Raw genomic sequence first — 19,163 nt, 5'->3', positions numbered from 1 at the left:
GCAGCCCGGATCCTACCCCGCGGCCCGCACCCCTGACCCGCCCCGCCCCCCGGCGGCCGCGAGTGGCGGGCGGAGCGCTAGGAGAGAGGCGCGCTGGGCTGTGCGGCGCCGCCTCTCCTCGGTGCCGAGGGAGGGACGGAGGGGCCAGGCGGGAGAGAGAGAAAGCCCGACCGACCGGCTGGCCGAGAGCTGCATGCAACCGGTGGGAGGCCGGGCCGGCTGGGGCTGGGGCTCGGGCGGTTTCTCCGCGGATCCCTGGGGGCGAGCGCGGACGACCCGGAGGCGGCGGCTCTGAGCTGGCAGGCGGAGGGTTGTCTCCCGCGCCCGCCTGCCCTGCTCGGTCCGAGGATGCGGGGGGGCGATGCCCGGGGCCAGGGACGCGCTCTGTCACCAGGCGCTGCAGCTGCTGGCCGAGCTCTGTGCCCGCGGGGCCCTGGAGCACGACAGCTGCCAGGATTTCATCTACCACCTGCGGGACCGCACCAGACCCCGGCTCCGCGACCCAGGTGAGTGCAGCCGCCGCTGCCCGGCGCGACCCCAGGGCCCTGGGCTGGGAGTTGGGGCCGCGCCAGGGCCTGAAGCAGGAGAGCGAGGTGGACTGGAGGGAGGAGGGCGGGTGACCACCCAGCTAGGGGAGGGGACCAGGAACTAGCGCACCGTGCCCTGATGCTGGACCCGGGCGGGAACCCCGGCGGAGGCTGCTGCGTGGAGGCCGAGTCCGGGTGGGTTGTTGCGGGGTTGGAGGGACCACGCCCGTCACCTGCGCTCGGGTCACCGGGGCTCCTGGGGGCGGCTCCCGAGCTCGGAACCCCGCGCGCCACTTCCCCGGCTCTGCGCTCCGGGCGAGGAGAGGCCGCGGCGGCCTCGCGAGTCTAGGGAAGGGGGACGAGGCCAGAGGAAACTCTGGCAAGTTGGGAGTTGGGGACGGCCCCGGGCTGTGGCTGAATCCCACCGGGCGCCTCTCACCCTCCCCCTGGAGCGTCTATTTCCTTTCCTTAGTCTGGGGTAAGAAGGGCGGGGCGGGAGCCGGCGCTGGGCCAGGGGCTGGGGGCTGGGAGCTCCAGGTCCCGGGCAGCCGGGCCTGAACCCATTCCCTCCAGGTCTCTCCGCGTGGAGGCGGCCTGGGCCTGGGCGCCCGGCTCGCCCAGCTCCCGCTGCCGGGCACACGGAGGTCGAGGGGCTCACGGGTCATGCCTTGTGCACCTACAGTTATTCTTAATGAAAGTTTCGAAGCTCCTAACTTTGGAAAGTTCATTTATTTTGGCCTTTGATCAATTAAGGTTGGAAGAGGAAGTTTTAGTTGGAGCCGTTGGCTTTTCCCTAAGGGTCCTGGGTCTCTCGCATCTTCTCATCCACTGCCGGTTATTGGACAACATATTCCTTCCAACTATTTACTTGAGATTCTTCTCACCTTGAGGAGTCATTTTCTCAGTCTCTCGACCTCAGTACTAAAAAAAAAAAAAAAGAAAAAAAAGTATAATGTAGTTAGGTTGTTAAAGATGGAATAAGAAAATGGTGCCTAATATTCCTGTGTATAAAATACTTGAAATGAGCTATTGGTGTGCAAATTATCTAGTATGAATTTTCCTCATTTTAAGCCAATCCATTACATAAAAATCCATTTACCCAAGGGTAAGTTAGAGAAATTTGATTCATAAAGAGGTCTACCCTGAGCCTGACTTAAATAGCATTTCCTTGATAATATATCCAAGATAGGTCTGTGGGATGAAGAGAAGTTATCTATTAAAAGTTTATATCAGATTTTTTCTACTCAAAGGCTTTAAAAAAAAAAACAAGAAACAAAAAAATAGATTGTTTCCCTTTGCCTGTGCTTATATTAATTAAGTGTATGGGATGGTCACTAATGTGTTACTTCAAAGTGGAGAATTAAGTCAAGAAAGGCTGTTGAGTTCATATTATTTCCCCAGGGGTTTAATGCCCAGCTTTTGTGTGGCTCCTTGCTGGACTGAATGTGCTACCCAGACTGCAGACAGGAAATGACAGCACTTCATTCATGAACAGGGGGCCTGGGATGATGTCCTCATTGCGGGAAAACTTCTTTCCTTAGCAGGAGAAACAAGGAAATCATCTTACTTGCTTCATCTAAAGTGAGTGTTAGTGTTGAAACGAGTCACTTCTTTGCCTGTGCCTGGGCCAGGAGTCCCCAACATTCGCACGCATAAGCAGTCCTCTGTGGGTTTACCAGAGAAGATGGATGAGGCTTCTCGCTGAGTTGAATGTTTAACATGCCACATCTTTTTGTCTGATTTTTGTGCCTCTGCTCCTTTTAATCTATAAGCTAGATCCCATGTTCTTAGGTTTTTTCCTTAGCCCCTGCACTCAGAAGCCCTTACAAAAGTCACGTCTGAGTCCTTGGCTGAGAAATAGCCAGTGATATAGAGTATGCCATACTATTCTTTGAGTTCCTGAAAGCACTGCCCTGTTATCTTAAACTAGGGTACAGCAGTTTTGAGGTAGCCTGGTGACCCTCTGGATCTTTGGTTTATGGTCAGGAAGTAGCCTGTTCATGAGGTAGGCTGGGGAGGTGGACTGTGAGGGCAAGATCAGAGGAACTGAGACTGAAGCCCCTATCCAAGGTACACCCTCTCTTCCAGGGCCCTTCAGCTCAGGCCAGAATCTCTCTTCACTCCCCACCTTTCTCTCTTTACCCACATTAATTCTTACATGAAATGCATTTATCTCCATCCCTTTAAAGCTGTTTGGTTGTCCAAGTCAAGAGTTCCTTTCATTTCTGAGCCTCAACGCTGAGTGGCTGGAGTAGCTGCACTGCCCAAAGCTGTGAATGGTACCTATGCTGCTGTGTAGTGGGAACCAGAGCAACTACGTACAGCAGCAGTACTGGTACGTGGGTCCCTAGAGCAGGTCATCTAAGTGGGTAACTTCCTTTTCTGTAAAGGAGCCCACTTGAATGCCATGTTTCAGCTTTTTCTGCCCATTGTCTGTCCCTGGCTACCCAATGGTAATTAGGTTTTCTTAAGCTCAGCTGAGGAACTTTGGCTTTGAAAGGAGAAAAGACATATAATTCCCTGTGGATAGCAGAATGACACTGCATGTAGTATGTTTGTTCATTTTTCCAGAGATGGGATAAGCCTGGGTCACAGACCAGTGGGCCATCAGAAAGGTTATTCTTTGCCCAGGTGACTGCAGTGCTCTGATGTGGGAGTACAACCCTAGTCTTCCCTAACTTGGTGTTAAGAGAGAATTTAGTGAAAATGTGATTTAAAAAAAAAAAAAGAGGCTAAGTCATAAATTGAAACTTGAGTGCCTCATCCAGTCCTTCATCTGTACCAACTATGGAAAGTAAAGTGTGGGTCTTTAAGCTGAGGGTGAGCATTTTTCCATGAAGAGCAATTAGAATCCTGTTAGGTGTCATTATGTTGTTTTCATATATTGGCAATGCTAGGCATTAATTTGTGAATTTCAGCGAATAGCCTTCACAGCAGAGAGAAGAAGCAGTGCAAAGGTCCTGAGATAGAAGTGTCGTTGATGTTATTTAAGGAATAGTTGAGTTCATGGGTAGCTGGCACAGAGCGAATAAGATAAAGAATGACAAGAAATATGATTAATGGTTAATGGAGGGGGAAGCTCATGTAGGATCTTTTAAACCATTATAACAGCTTTGGTTTTTACTCTGAATGAGAAGGGATTGAACAGAGAAGTGGCAACCCTTTGGCTGCTGTGTTGAGAAAATACTGTTGAAGATCAAGGGAAAAAGATAGGGAAATTTGCTAGCAGGCTATTCTAGTAATCCAGACAAAGGGGATAGTGGGCACAGTTTGAAGATACAGTGCTCAGATTTGTTGATGGAATGGATGTGAGAAGTGAAATAAACACCACCCTTATGGCAGAAAGTGAAGAGGAGCTAAAGAGACTCTTGATGAAAGTGAAAGAGGAGAGTGAAAAAGTTGGCTTAAAGCTCAACATTCGGAAAATGAAGATCATGGCATCCGGTCCCATCACTTCATGGGAAATAGATGGGGAAACAGTGGAAACAGTGTCAGACTTTATTTTGGGGGGCTCCAAAATCACTGCAGATGGTGACTGCAGCCGTGAAATTAGAAGATGCTGACTCCTTGGAAGAAAAGTTATGACCAACCTAGATAGTATATTCAAAAGCAGAGACATTATTTTGCTGACTAAGGTGCGTCTAGTCAAGGCTATGATTTTTCCTGTGGTCATGTATGGGTGTGAGAGCTGGACTGTGAAGAAGGCAGAGCGCCGAAGAATTGATGCTTTTGAACTGTGGTGTTGGAGAAGACTCTTGAGAGTCCCTTGTACTGCCAGGAGATCCAACCAGTCCATTCTGAAGGAGATCAACCCTGGGATTTCTTTGGAAGGAATGATGCTAAAGCTGAAGCTCCAGTACTCTGGCCACCTCATGTGAAGAGTTGACTCATTGGAAAAGACTCTGATGCTGGGAGGGATTGGGGGCACGAGGAGAAGGGGACGACAGAGGATGAGATGGCTGGATGGCATCACGGACTCGATGGACGTGAGTCTAAGTGAACTCCGGGAGTTGGTGATGAACAGGGAGGCCTGGCGTGCTGCAATTCATGGGGTCGCAAAGAGTCGGACACGACTGAGCAACTGAACTGAACTGAAGGATGACACCAAGGCTTTTTTACCTAAGCAGCTCCATTTACTTGCAAGACTTTAGGAGGAGCAGAGTTGGAAGGAAAATAAGGAAGTTTTTATTTTATTAAAATGTTTTGTTTACTAAAGATTTTTTGTACCTGTTATATATGCAGTATCTTTTAGTTAGTTCCACAGTGACCTGAGGCATGAAAGTCCTCTTTGATGTTATCAACTGGTCAGTGCTCATACTTTAACCGGGGACTTCACTCTTACCTCCTCAAGAGGGCCAGTTGATTGTAGGAGAGCAGTTATTACTAAAAGGTCTTTTCTAGCATGGAATGAAAAGCTCTGTTTAACTTCCACTCATTGATCTTGATTATACTTATTTCAGTCAAAAAAGAATTCATCTCTTCTCCATTTGGCTGTTGGGGGTAGTGATTGTAACTTTTCTCATCCTGTTGTTTCCACATCTGGAAAAGAAAAGAGGATTGAATCAAGTCATTTCTAGGTTTTTAACCATGTTTTATAATTTTCTTTGTAAGTCTGTTCTTCTGAAGGATGCCAACCACATCTGTGCCAAGCACTTTATGTAGGTCATTTCATTTAATCCTCATAACGTCTTCTAAGACCTTGCTGCTCAAAGTGTTCAGCTGTGTACCAGCAGCATCAGCAGCATCTGGGAGCTTGTTAGAAATGCAGACTTTCAGGCTCCCCTCCAGACCTACTGATGTGAATCTGTGTCTTAACAGGATCCTCAGGTAATTCATAGGTACATTAAAGTTTGAGAATCGTTGCTAAAAGAGATTGTATACGTGAATAAATTGAAGCGCAGAGAGCTAAACTAGCCCAGAGCCATGGGTTCCTTTGTAAGAAACAGAGAGTCAACTCTTAAGTCTGAGTAGCTTCTAGGTAAACACATCACATATTCGAAGTATCTGGGAGTTACTGTCAATGAAAATTTCCTAGGTTATTTTTTTCATTTAAATGTCTTTATTCTGTTTTTCTATAATGGATTTAATCTCTAACTGTAGGTTAAATTCTATGTAGTTATAAAGATTTTGCTCAGTATTTTTACTTTTACTTTTTAAAATTAAAGTGTAGTTGATTTACAATGTTAAGTTAGTTTTAGGTGTGTAGCAAAGTAATTCAGTTTTATACACACACACACACACACACACAGCTTCTTTTCCAATTTTTTTATATTTTAGTTATATTGATTATAGTTCCTTGGGCTATATAGTAGGTCCTTGTGTTTGTTTATTTTTACATATAATAGTGTATATCTGTTAATCCCAAACTCCTAATTTATTCCTCCCTCTTTAGTTACCATAAGTTCATTTTCTGTGTGAGTCTGTGAGTCAGTTTCTGTTTTGTAAATAAGTTCATTTGTATCTTTTTAGAATTTCTAAAAAAATTCCACATATAAGTGATATTTGTCTTATGTGTGATATCATATCTTACCATATGATATTTGTCTTTCTGACTTACTTAGTGTAAGATTCTCTAGGCCCATCCATGTTGCGGCAAATGGCATTATTTCATTCTTTTTCCTGGCTGAGTAGTATTTCATTGTGTGTGTGTGTGTGTGTGTGTGTGTATGTGTTTCATAATATGTGTGTGTGTGTGTGTGTGTGTATACACACCACATATTCTTTATCCATTCATCTGTTGATGGTCATCACTCAGTATCTTGGTCATGAATTCTTTTATTCATGATACTAGTTTTCCATTGATATTCCAGCTTTGTATTTCTAGGGTTTTTTTTTAATTTTTCTGGTGAACTTGAAAATGTTTGGGGGCTTCCCTGTTGGCTCAGAGGGTTAAGAATCTGCCTGTATTTAGACCCAGGTTCAGTCCCTGGATTGGGAAGATCCCCTGGAAAAGGGAATGACTACCCACTCTAGTACTCTTGCCTGGAGAATTCCATGGACAGAGGAGCCTGGTGGGCTACAGTCCATGGGGTCACAGAGTCGGACACAACTGAGCAACTAACACCAGAGATTGTTCACCTGATCAGGGTGTGAAGTAGATCTTTATGGCACGTCACTGATGATCCCTCTTTCTAGGTGGATGTTAACCCTAGTTAGGAGATGCTTTTTTCTAGACTGGTTTTCTAGATTGATTTTCAACCTTAGTTGCATGTTAGAAACACTTAGGGAGCTCTAACAAACAAACAACAATAAAGAAACTATCAATGACTGAGCTCTACCGTGACCAATTAAATTGGAATCTCTGGTGGTGGGACCTAGTATTGGTATATTTTTATATGTTTTTCAGTTGGTTCTAATGTGCACCAGGTGGAAGATAACTGTTGAGTGAGACCAATAAGTGAAGAATGAACCCACCTAACCCTTCTCATGGAGAAGGAAATGGCAACCCACTCAAGTACTCTTGCCTGGAAAATCCCATGGACAGAGGAGCCTGGTAGGCTGCAGTTCATGGGGTCACGAAGAGTCGGACACGACTGAGCGACTTCACTTTCACTTTTCACTTTCATGCATTAGAGAAGGAAATGGCAACCCACTCCAGTGTTCTTGCCTGGAGAATCCCAGGGACAGGGGAGCCTGGTGGGCTGCCATCTATGGGGTCACACAGAGTCAGACACGACTGAAGTGACTTAGCAGCAGCAGCAACCCTTCTCAGCTCAACTCATATTTCATTTTTGCAAAATTAGGAAAGATGGTATCAAGGAAGGCACTTTGACTGTTACCTTGTACAGTTACCACCCAAATCAACTAACTGATTCTTAAATTTCTTTTGACAATATTACCCCCAATTTTTATTTTGAGGACTCTTTAAAAATATCATGAGAATCCATTATATTCACTCAGTGTAGGGGAAAAAAAGAACAAATTGAGAAAATCATGTCCAAATTATTAAAAGGCCAGGAAGTGGAACTGTCATTAATTAATGTCACCTTACATTTATTTAGAGTGAAGTAACTTATTAAAAGATGTACACGTAAAATAATAATTAAATATAGTTTATAAGGAAAAATCTCCAAAATAATCACTGAGATTAAACAGTAAACTTAATTCAGATTTTCAAAGAAAGTCAAGAGAAAAATCAGCCTTAAAACACTGAATTTTTATGAATAGACATTGGTGTGATTATGCACAATGGGATTAATTTTTTAAAATTAATGTTAATTGCAATCAGGAACTGGAGAGTCTTATAAGGAATGAGTGGCATATTGGATGCACAGTCTGTGAAGATTTAATTTGCATTTACTTCAGTGACATTTTAGGGCTTCTTCATAAATATTTTATTTAAACAAGTGTGTTTTCATCTCCGTGGGATTCCTCTACATGGATCAGTGAGTGCTTTAGTCATGAGGTAATTTTCAAGAGGGAAAAACAAAAGCAAATTCTGGTAAAAGCATCATAGGCAGCCTTGTGGCCAGCCACCTCTTTCAGAATAATCAAAGCACAAACTTTTTATGTAGGCTAAACTTTCAAGGAAAACTTAAGCTGACACCTAAGGGAAATCACCCATCCCTGTTATGTATAGAACATAGGCCTTGCTTTCACCGTAAAAGCATAGTGGCACTTTCGTGTTTGTGGATTTTCGTGTGCATGTGGATTTTCTCATACGGTTGGCTTAAAAATATATATATCAGAATCCCTTCCTAAGTGACTTACTTGAGGAAACTAACAAGTTCCAGGGAAAGGGAGGAGCTTAATGAGAGGCACCAGTGGGAGAGCAGTCTCACTTTCCAAGAGACAACTCTGGAGTCTGTATTTCTGCTTTCTAAATGAAATCACATTTGAGCCATAAATGTTTACCACTTCAAGTGTTTCATTGAGCTAGCTCAAAGTATGGCTTTAAACCCAGGCAAACTCCAACAAGTAGGTTCTGCGGTCTTGAAATATTCCTCGTGCATGTATTTTTATCACACAGCAACGTTTATACATAACAACACTGATAGAACTGCATTCAAAAGAAAAAAATCTCACCCAGGAAATAAAGATGACAAAGTGGAATAAGCAAGAGCTTTGGAATCAGAATCTGGTCCTGCCCTTACTAGTTTTATGACCTTGAGCAAAATATTTAATTCTTCACATTGTTCGGGACTCCCCTGGTGGTTCAGTTGGTAAGGAATCTGCCTGCAATGCAGGAGACCCAGATTCGATCCATGTATAAAATGGGAGTAGAGGGCTGTTACAGCACAGCACCCAGAGTAAGTGCTCAAGTGGATGCTCAGTAAATGGATTTGGTGGTGGTAGTATCACCTGTCTATGCTTCCCCTCAGCTGCTGAATCATCAAAAAAGCAAGAGAGTTCCAGAAAAAGTCTACTTTTGCTTTATTGACTACGCCAAAGCCTTTGATTGTGTGGATCACAATAAACTGTGGGAAATTCTTAAAGAGATGGGAATACCAGACCACCTGACCTGCCTCCTGTGACCTACACCTGACCATACCTCCTGTATGCAAATCAAGAAGCAACAGGTAGAACTGGACACGGAACAATAGACTGGTTCCATATCAGGAAAGGAGTACGTCAAGGCTGTATATTGTCACCCTGCTTATTTACCTTCTATACAGAGTACATCATGCCAAATGCCAGGCTGGAAGAAGCACAAGCTGGAATCAAGATGGCCGGGAGAAATATCAATAACCTCAGATATGCAGATGACACCACTCTTATGGCAGAAAGCAAAGAAGAACTAAAGAGCCTCTTGATGAAAGTGAAAGAGGATAGTGAAAAAGTTGGCTTAAAGCTCAACATTCAGAAAACTAAGATCATGGCATCCGGTCCCATCCCTTCATGGCAAATAGATGGGAATACAATGGAAACAGGAAGAGACTTTATTTTGGAGGGCTCCAGAATCACTGCAAATAGTGACTGCTGCCATGAAATTAAAAGACGTTTGCTCCTTGGAAGAAAAGCTCTGACCAACCTAGACAGCATAATAAGAAGCAGAGATATTACTTTACCAACAAAGGCCCCTCTAGTCAAAGCTATGGTTTTTCCAGTAGTCATGTATGGATGTGAGAATTGGACTCTAAAGAAAGCTGAGTGCCGAAGAATTGATGCTTTTGAACTGTGGCATTGGAGAACACTCTTGAGAGTCCCTTGGACTGCAAGGAGATCCAACCAGTCCCTCCTAAAGGAAATCAGTCCTGAATATTCATTGGAAGGACTGATGCTGAAGCTGAAGCTCCAAAACTTTGGCCATCTGACGGGAAGAACTGATCATTGGAAAAGACTCTGATGCTGGGAAAGATTGAAGGCGGGAGGAAAAGGAGATGACAGAGAATGAGATGGTTCAATGGCATCATTGACTCGGTGGACATGAGTTTGAGTAGGCTTCAGGAGTTGGTGATGGACAGGGAAACCTGGTGTGCTGCGGTCCATGGGGGTCACAAAGAGTCAGGCACGACTGAACGACTGAACTGAATGTTGTGGGTTTGATTCCAGATCAGTACAGTAAAATGAATTTTTTGGTTTCTCAGTACCTATAAAAGTTATGTTTACACCATTCTGTGATTTCTTCAGTGTACAATAGCACTATGTCTTTAAAAAGTACATAATTTAAAAATACTTCATTGCTAAAAGATGCTAACCATCTTCTGAGCCTCCAATGAGTCATATTTCTTGCAGTAGTAACCTCAAAGATCACCAAAACAAATATAATAATAATGGAAAAGTATGAAATATTGGGAGAATTATCAAAATATGACAGACAGACATAAAGTGAGCAAATGTTGTTGGAAAAATGGGCTGATAGGCTTGCTTGATGTGAGGTTGACACAAACCTTCAATTTATTTTTTTAAAAATGCAGTGTCTGTGAAGTGCAATAAAGAGAAGCACAACAAAATGAGGTAAGCCTATAATCATTCATAGACAAAATTTACTATTTTACTTTTTTGTAAACTTAGGATTTTATCACCACTTATTAGCTCTATGACCCTGTAAAGTTATTCAGTCCCTGTGTCTTAGTCTTCTCGTGAATAAAGTGGCGTGCTATTACCCAAGCAAAATACAAGATGCCAAGGTATTCAAATTATTCAAATTCAAATGTGAATTTCATATAAATAGCAAGTATCCATTGTTTATCTGAGATTCAAATCAAATTGGGCATCTTACATTTTTATTTGCTAAATATAGCAACCCTACGTTAGTATCTCTCTCTTAATACATGTGAAATACTTATCATAGTACCAGGCACATAGTAAGTGCTCAGTAAATATTAGCCATTGTTACTACTATTTTTATAGTTTTTCAATGATGAACAATCATTATCATGTAATTATTGTGATGAACATATACATATATTCCAAAAGGTAGATAACTGTTTTTACTTAACCTTTCTTTGGGGTTATTTCTTGCATCTGAATTTTCCTTTCTATAAATAATATTTTGTATCTATAGTATCCCACTCTCTTTTAAGAAAATTTCTTAATAATTAATCATCACTGATGGATTCCAATTGCTTTCCAGCATATCTGGGCCAGTTAGCACTGCTACATGTCAACAGTCAGTATACTACCATTAGGAGGTATAATGTGACAAAAGGTGGCTAATTCAACACGTTTTGAGTGCCTACCTGGTTGTTGTTTTAACTTGAATTTTTTTGTTGGTAGTATTGAATGTTTTTAATATTTTAAACCAGTTTATGTTTTCTGTTATGAGAATTTTGTGTGCTTATTCTCTACCAGGTATAAATATATATTTTGAGACTCTTAATGTATTTCTTACCAATTTGCATTAGTTGGATGATAAGTATTCTGTCAAATTAGCTTATAGAAGGAGCAGTGTATAGTCAGTGTACTCAGGTTGTCTGTCTATACTCAATCCATTCCACTAGACTGCCTTTTAAAATGTTAGGAGTCCATCAAGAAATAGAAATTCTTTGTAACATTCTTTCCGTGCAAAGTGCCTTTCTTTATGTGAGGTATGAAAAAAATTGTTATGTAACTTGAATCTCTTTTTCCTTCCTCCTGTTCAGTCTTCCCCTAGGACTGTAGCCACATGATCTGATCATTCTTCTAATTATAATTAAGTTAAATTAAAAAAAAAAACATCCATTGAATGCCTCTTAAGTGCCAGCTGGGCTTTCCTGGTGGCTCAGATGGCAAGGAATCTGCCTGCGATGCAGAAGAGCTAGGTTCTGTCCCTAGGTCTGGAAGATCCCCTGGAGAAGGAAATGACAACCCCTCCAGTATTCTTGCCTGGAGAATCCCATGGACAGAGGAGCCTGACAAGTTACAATCCATAGGGTTGCAAAGTGTTGGACACGAGTGAGCAACTAACACGAAGTGCCAGGTACTAGGTTGGGCATCACTGATTTGAAAATACATTAGGCATAATTACTGCCCCTATGGAACTGAGATAAAGCAATAATTGCAATTAATAAAGATCACAAGGGAGACATGTACTGGATACAGTGTGGGAAAAGAGAGAAGTAATTATTCAGTGGGTCTATAGAGAACTCCTGGAGAAGTTGATTCTTGGGTGGAGCACTTTGCCTGGAATGTGTACAGGAGAAAGACATTTGAGAAATTCACAAACGTTATAGGATGAGAGAGAACGGGTCTTTGGTAATAGTAAGTAAAGCATGTGTTGAGAATGTTGAGAGTTGAGCCTGCTCTAGTAAACACTAGTTGTCAGATCATGGAAGTCCTTGTTTGCCATTGTCAAAGTCCCACAGAGGACTTGGGCTGGAATACTCTGATGCAGGTATCTTGAAGGAAGTATAATTTAGAGTGATGAGCCCAAAGGATCCATTCTCAGCAAAGTAGTTCAGAGATTTGAGGATGGGGCAAGTTCTGTGGGTGCACTTCTCAAGTCTTCCTGGTTCTCATGGGAAAAAAACTGACGTTGCTGGTGATGTTCTTACTGAGTTAAGGTCCTAACAGATTAGAATCACTGCATGGGTGATTACCTATTCAGATCCCCAAGTGTGTCACCCTGAAACTCAAGTGTAATTACCTCATCTAGTTGTAAAAACTGCCTTTAGCAAGTGTAGTCATCTGGTTCAAACATCTGGATTTCAGATAAAATTTCAGACTGCGCCAACAGTAACATCTTGCTTCCTTGCCTGTTTATTTAATAATGAAAAAGCAGTGTGTTCAGTTGCATTGCAGTCATTCAGTTTGAGGATATGCACAGTCTGTTTTCTCTGATGCTATAGGGCTGTGAAGGGAGCAAGCATGGCAAGCCTAGTGCCTACCAAGCCATGCTGTGGAGATGGTGGTTTATTCTATATACAGGGGCTGCCAAGAGGCCAGTACAGTTCTTTAAATGAAATGAATGCCCTTAGGCAGGTCCTACACTTTTCCACTTTTCGTATCCGCCCCACCTCCCCTGTGCCACACACTTTATTTATCACGTTTAGGGGATATGCCTGGCTACTGAAGACATTGCAGTTTGCATTAGCTGTAGCACTGCAGACCAAATGAAGAGTTTTAAGCTGAAAACTGAGGTGAGCAGATTTGTCCCCTGATGAGATGACTCTGGAGGCAGGATGAAGGTTGATTGCAGAGATTATGATTAGAAATGCCATTCACTTACTCATCAAACGTTTATTGAACCTCTCCCAAGTACAAAGCCCTATTCGAGGTATTGTACACACCTAGGTACCTTGATACAGTATTGTACATACACTAGGGAATCAAACAGAATATAAAAAGCTTGCCTTATGAAATTTACAGGTTGACTAGAGGAAAACACTATGTAAATAAGCTAATTACAGAGTATGTTAGCTACTGATAGTGCTAAGGAGAAAAATAAAGCATGGAAAGAGAATAGGTGTGGGAACTAAAATAGCATCACTGAGAAACTGATGTATGAGTAAAATCCAGAGATGTGGGAGCAAGATGTGCACATATCAGGAGGAGGAGCATTCCAGGCAGCAGAATAGCAGGTGGAAAGGTCCTGAGGCAGGTGCATGCTTGGTATGTTTAGGTATTAGCCAGCGGCAGTGGGACTGTGGTGGAGTTGGCCAGGAAGAGGAAAGTTATTAAGTTAGGAAAGTATTATGTGCAAATATAATTGCAGTTTTGGACCATGAATTTTAAATCATTCTAACTAGGCTTGAACACATCTTTATTAATCAAAGTAGAAACCATTATAGTCAGCACATTTTTGCCAATAATATGTAAGTCTGACTATTCCTGTAGAGTAAAAATCCATGCTTTGAGATTCAACAAACTCTTGGAAAGCATTTTCTGCCTCCTGCTGGTTGTAGGAGTGTTTTCCTGTAAAAAGTTGTTGAGTTACTTAAAGAAGTGGTAGTCTGTTGGCAAGAGGTCAGGTGAACATAGTGGATGAGGCAAAACTTCATAGACTAATTCATTCAACACTTGAAGCATTGGTTGTGTGACATGCTGTTGGGTGTTGTCATGGAGAAGAATTGAGCCCTTTCTGTTGACCTGTGCTGGCTTCAGGCATTGCAGTTGTCAGTGCATCTCATTGATTTGCTGAGCGTACATCTCAGATGTAATGATTTTCCTGCGATTCAGAAAGCAAAAAAGTGGATCAGATGGGCAACAGGCCACCAAACAGTGACCATGACCTTTTTTTGGGTGCAAGTTTGGCTTTGGGAAGTGCTTTGGAGCATTTTCTCAGTCCAGCCACTGAGCTGGTCAGTGCTGGTTATCATATAAAATCCACTTTTCATTGCACGTCACAGTCTGATTGAGAAATGGTTTGTTGTTGTTGTATAGAATAAGAGAAGATGATACTCAAAAAGGATTTTTTTTTTAATCTTTGTACAGCTCATGAGGCATCCACTTATCAAGCTTTTTCACCTTTCCAATTTGCTTCCAATGCTGAATGACCATAGAATGGTTGACGTTGAGTTCTTGAGCAACTCCTCATGTAGTTGTAAGAGTCAACTTTGATGGTCCTCTCAGTTGGTCATTGTCAACTTCTGACGGCCAGCCAGTGTTCCTCATCTTCAAGGGTCTCATCTCCTTTGCAAAACTTCTTGAACCACCACTGCATTATATATTCATTAGCAGTTCCTAGGCCAAATTTGTTGTTGATGTTGCAAGTTATTTCTGCTGCTTTACGACCCGTTTTGAACTCAAATAAGAAAATTGTGCAGATTTGCTTCTTGTCTCCCATCATTTCCCTAGTCTAAAATAAACATAAAATACACAGAAAGTAATAAATTATTAGTAAAAAAAAAAAAGTAAAGTGAGAAATGCACATTTAAAATGTGTAATATAACCACATTTATTTAAAAATTGTATTCCAATATCAAATGGCAGATTTCAACAGTACAAAAACTTCAGTTACTTTTGCATCAGCCTAATAGTAGCTGAGATCAGAGAAGTGATGTCATGTTGATTGAGGCCCTAGAAACCACTGCCATTTTTACTCAGAGAAAGATGGGAAGCCATCAGAAAGTTTGAAGCAGAGGGGTGATAATAACTGAGTTAGAAATGGGAAGGATCATTCTGACCAGCATATAGAAAATAGGCTGTTAGAAGGGTGGAATCAGGGAGAGCAGTGATGTGGATGGTGTGAGAGATGATGGTAGCTTAGACCAGAGTGTTAGCACTGGAGATGGTAAGAAGTGGTCAGATTCTAGGTAGCTAGCAGGTAGAGAAATAAGTTTGAAGGGAAAATTGGGAGCTCAGTTTTGGATGTGTTAGGTTGGAAATGCTTATTAGAGTGTCAAGTAGGGAACAGACTAGGAAGCTGGACTTAAAAGTGTGTGAGAAAGATGACTGTCCTGGAGACACAGATGTGAGCGTTGTAGACTTGGCTGTGATATTTAAAAGGAATCATCTGGGAAGGCGGTGTTGCCTAGAGGTAAGAAGAGGACTGAGTTCTGGAACTCTCCAATATTAAAAGGATGGAGAGAAAATGAGGAACCAGCAAAAGAAGTCTAATAGAGACCAGAAGATCCAACCAAGAATATTGACCTGAAAGCCAAGATGAAGAAGAAATTGTGTGAAAGAGGAAAAAGTAAACATCTGTGCCATATGCTACCATTAGGTCGAATAGAATGAGCGCTGATCATTACCACAGCAGTTAAGTGACGTAGGAGTCATTGGACATGACGTTGATTAGCCATTATCATTGAGAGGTGAGAACAAGCCAGACTGGAGTGGCCTTAAGAGAAATTGATGGGAGAGGAATTGGGGGCAATAAAAACAAAACAAACTACTCTTTCAGGTGTTTCTGTAGACAAGAGTAGAAAGAAATGAGTTTGTAGTCACTGGTGAGGAAAGTGAGATCAAGGGTTTTTTTTGTTTGTTTTTTCTTTTTAATTTTTTAATCGAAGGATAGTTGCTTTACAGAATTTTGTGGTTTTCTGTCATACATCAACAAGAATCAGCCATAGGTACACCCATGTAACCTCCCTCCCATCCCCATGCCCCTCCCATCCTTCAGCCTCTCATAGAGCCCCTGTTTGGGTTCCCTGAGTCATATAGCAAATTCCCATACCATATGTAAAATAGATAGCCAAAGGGTTTTTGTTTTTATTTAAAGTTATAAGAGACAACAGCACTTAGGTGATAGGGATGATCTGGTAGAGAACAAAAATTCATGGTATAGGATGAGGGGAGACTTGCTGGAGGGATATCCTTGAGTGGGCGTTGGGATATGCTCCTTGAGGTCAAGGAGCAAGCCTCTCTCTATATATATAGACACACACACACCATCAGCATAAAGATGACAGTTAAAGCTGAGAGATTAGATGCATCTACCAAGGAGTAACTGAAGATGAAAGAAGTCAACTAGCTAGAGGTGAGGGAGGGAGAAGGAACCAACAAAAGAGATTGAAAAGGAATAGCAAGTAGGGTGGGAGGAAAATCAGGAGTGTGGTGGCCTAGGAGTGCAGAAAGTATTCCTAGGAGGATGGCATGAAACGTTATGTGAAATGCAGCTGGTGGGTCAGGTATGTTGAAGACCAAGGAATGCTCATTGCATTCAGCAATGTGGTAGTTCACTGGTGACCTTGAACTGAGTGGTTTTGAAGTGGGGATAGGTGAATAGAGTGGGTGAAAGTCTGATTATAGTCTCTTTAAGAGATTATGAGAGGAGAGAAGTTGAAGAAAGAGAACATACCCTGCTTTTTTGTTTCATTGTGAAGGAAAAGGGAGGACAAAGTGATTCAAAAGATGGTTTGTAAAGAAAGAAGAAAATAATTGTTGGTATGCTGGAGAGATGCAGAGGGTTGAACTGCCTGAGTGATGTGTTTGAGTTGGTGGGTTTTTCAACCAGTTCATTTGTTGTCAAGGAAACAGGGCAGAGTATGTGGCTCCAGGTGAGTAGGTGTGGTTTGGGATCTTATAGAATTGTCTTCTGATTGCTCTTCCATTATCAGTGAAAAAAGAGGCTTCAGGGTCACCATCTGAGAGTGAGAGTGGGGTAGAAGATGCTGAAAGTTTGAAAAGAGGAAAGGTAGAAATAATAGTCCAGGAGGTAGGAGATTGAATGCATTAGGGAAGTAGAGTATGCCTGCCAGACAACATTAAGGGCCCACTTGAAGGTGGTGCTTGTGAATTTAAAATGATATCCACCAGCATGGATATACACTTTTCTCTCACCACGTGCAGCTGTGTTTGTACAGGCATGAAGTAACGGGAGCAGCCGTGTGCTTATGTATGACAATGAAAGTATGGCAAAAGAATTGATAGTATATAGATAACCTACTGAATGGGAAAAGATGTTTGCAAATGATATGACCAATAAGGGGTTAATATCCAATATATTGGATTGGCCAAAAAGTTCATTTGGGTTCTTCCAGAAGATGTAACAGAAAACCCAAATGAAATTTTTAAGCCAGCTCAGTATATAAACAGCTTATATAACTCAGCATCAAAAAAACCTGATTAAAAAATGGACAGAAGACCTCAGACATTTTTCCAAAGAGAATATGCATGCACATGGCTACCACGAACATGAAAAGTTGCTCAACATCACTAGTCATCAGTTCAGTTCAGTCGCTCAGTCATGTCCGACTCTTTGCGACCCCATGAATCGCAGCACGCCAGGCCTCCCTGTCCATCACCAACACCCAGAGTTCACTCAGACTCACATCCATCGAGTCCGTGATGCCATCCAGCCATTTCATCCTCTGTTGTCCCCTTCTCGTCCTGCCCCCAATCCCTCCCAGCATCAGAATCTTTTCTAATGAGTCAACTCTTCGCATGAGGTGGCCAAAGTACTGGAGTTTCAGCTTTAGCGTCATTCCCTCCAAAGAAATCCCAGGGCTGATCTCCTTCAGAATGGACTGGTTGGATCTCCCCACAGTCCAAGGGACTCTCAAGAGTCTTCTCCAACACCACAGTTCAAAAGCATCAATTCTTCGGCTCTCAGCCTTCTTCACAGTCCAACTCTCACATCCATACATGACCACAGGAAAAACCATAGCCTTGACTAGATGGACCTTAGTCGGCAAAGTAATGTCTCTGCTTTTGAATATACTATCTAGGTTGGTCATAACTTTCCTTCCAAGGAGTAAGTGTCTTTTAATTTCATGGCTGCAATCAGGGAAGTGCAAATCAGAACCACAGTGAGGTATCACCTCATACCTGTCAGAATGGATAGCATCAAAAAGGACATACATGACAAATGTTGATGAGGATGTGGGAAAAAGGAAACCCTCACAAACTGTTGGTGTTGGTGGGAATGTATACTGGTGCAGCCACTGTGGAAAACAGAATGGAGGTTTCTCAAAAAACTAAATAGAAGAACTAACATTTGACTCAACAATTCCACTCTTGGGTATATATCCAGAAAAGAAAACACTAGTGGGAAAAGATTCCTGTACCCCAGTGTTTATACCAGCTTTATTTACAATAGCTGCTTTCAGGTATGGAAACAACCTAAGTGGCCATCAACAGATACATGAATAAAGAATGTGCATATATATACAAGGGAATACTACTCAGTAATAAAAAGGAATGAAATTTTACCATTTGCTACAACACAGATGGACCTAGAGGGTGTTATGCTTAGTGAAATTAGTCAGTCAGATACAGACAAATACTCTTTAAGTTATCACTTATGTGTGATATCTAAAAAATACGGCAAACTAATAAATATAACAGAAAAGAAGCAGATGCATAGATATAGAAAACAAACTAGTAGTTACCAGTGGGGAGAGGGTAGGAGAGAAGGGCAATATAGTGGTAGAGGATTTAGAGATACAAACTATTAGTTACAAACCAAGCCATGGGATATATTGTACAATACAGGGGACAAAGTCAATATTTTATAAGGCTATAAATGGAGTATAATCTTTAAGAACTGTGAATTACTATATTGTATACCTGTAATTTATTTAATGTCCAGATGTGCAAGCTGGATTTAAAAAAGGCAGAGGAACCAGAGATCAAATTGCCAACATCCACTGGATCATAGAAAAAGCAAGGGAATTCCTAAAAATATTTACTTTTGCTTCACTGACAATACTAAAGCCTTTGTGTGGATCACAACAGACTGTGGAAAATTCTTAAAGAGATGGGAATACCAGACCACCTTATCTGCCTCCTGAGAAGCCTGTGTGCAAGTCAAGAAGCATCAGTTAGAACTGAACATGGAGCAATGAACTGGTTCAAAACTGGGAAAGGAGTACGTCAAGGCTGTGTGTTGTC

General features: G+C 42.0%; 1 protein-coding gene across 1 annotated transcript in view; it reads left to right on the top strand.

The window, feature by feature from the left end:
• The first annotated feature begins 361 nt into the window (after positions 1–361).
• The window catches only part of SYT9 (synaptotagmin 9), a 164,117-nt gene continuing 145,315 nt past the window's right edge, over positions 362–19,163 (top strand). Inside the window, exon 1 of the mRNA XM_068987989.1 lies at positions 362–506. Coding sequence (XP_068844090.1) covers positions 362–506 — 145 coding nt within the window. The remainder of the gene's footprint in view (positions 507–19,163) is intronic.

This window comes from Capricornis sumatraensis, chromosome 16 (genome assembly GCF_032405125.1).
Source record: "Capricornis sumatraensis isolate serow.1 chromosome 16, serow.2, whole genome shotgun sequence".
Classification (NCBI taxonomy): domain Eukaryota; kingdom Metazoa; phylum Chordata; class Mammalia; order Artiodactyla; family Bovidae; genus Capricornis; species Capricornis sumatraensis.
Note: the sequence above shows the minus strand (reverse complement) of the source record. Positions and strands in the feature narration are given on the sequence as shown.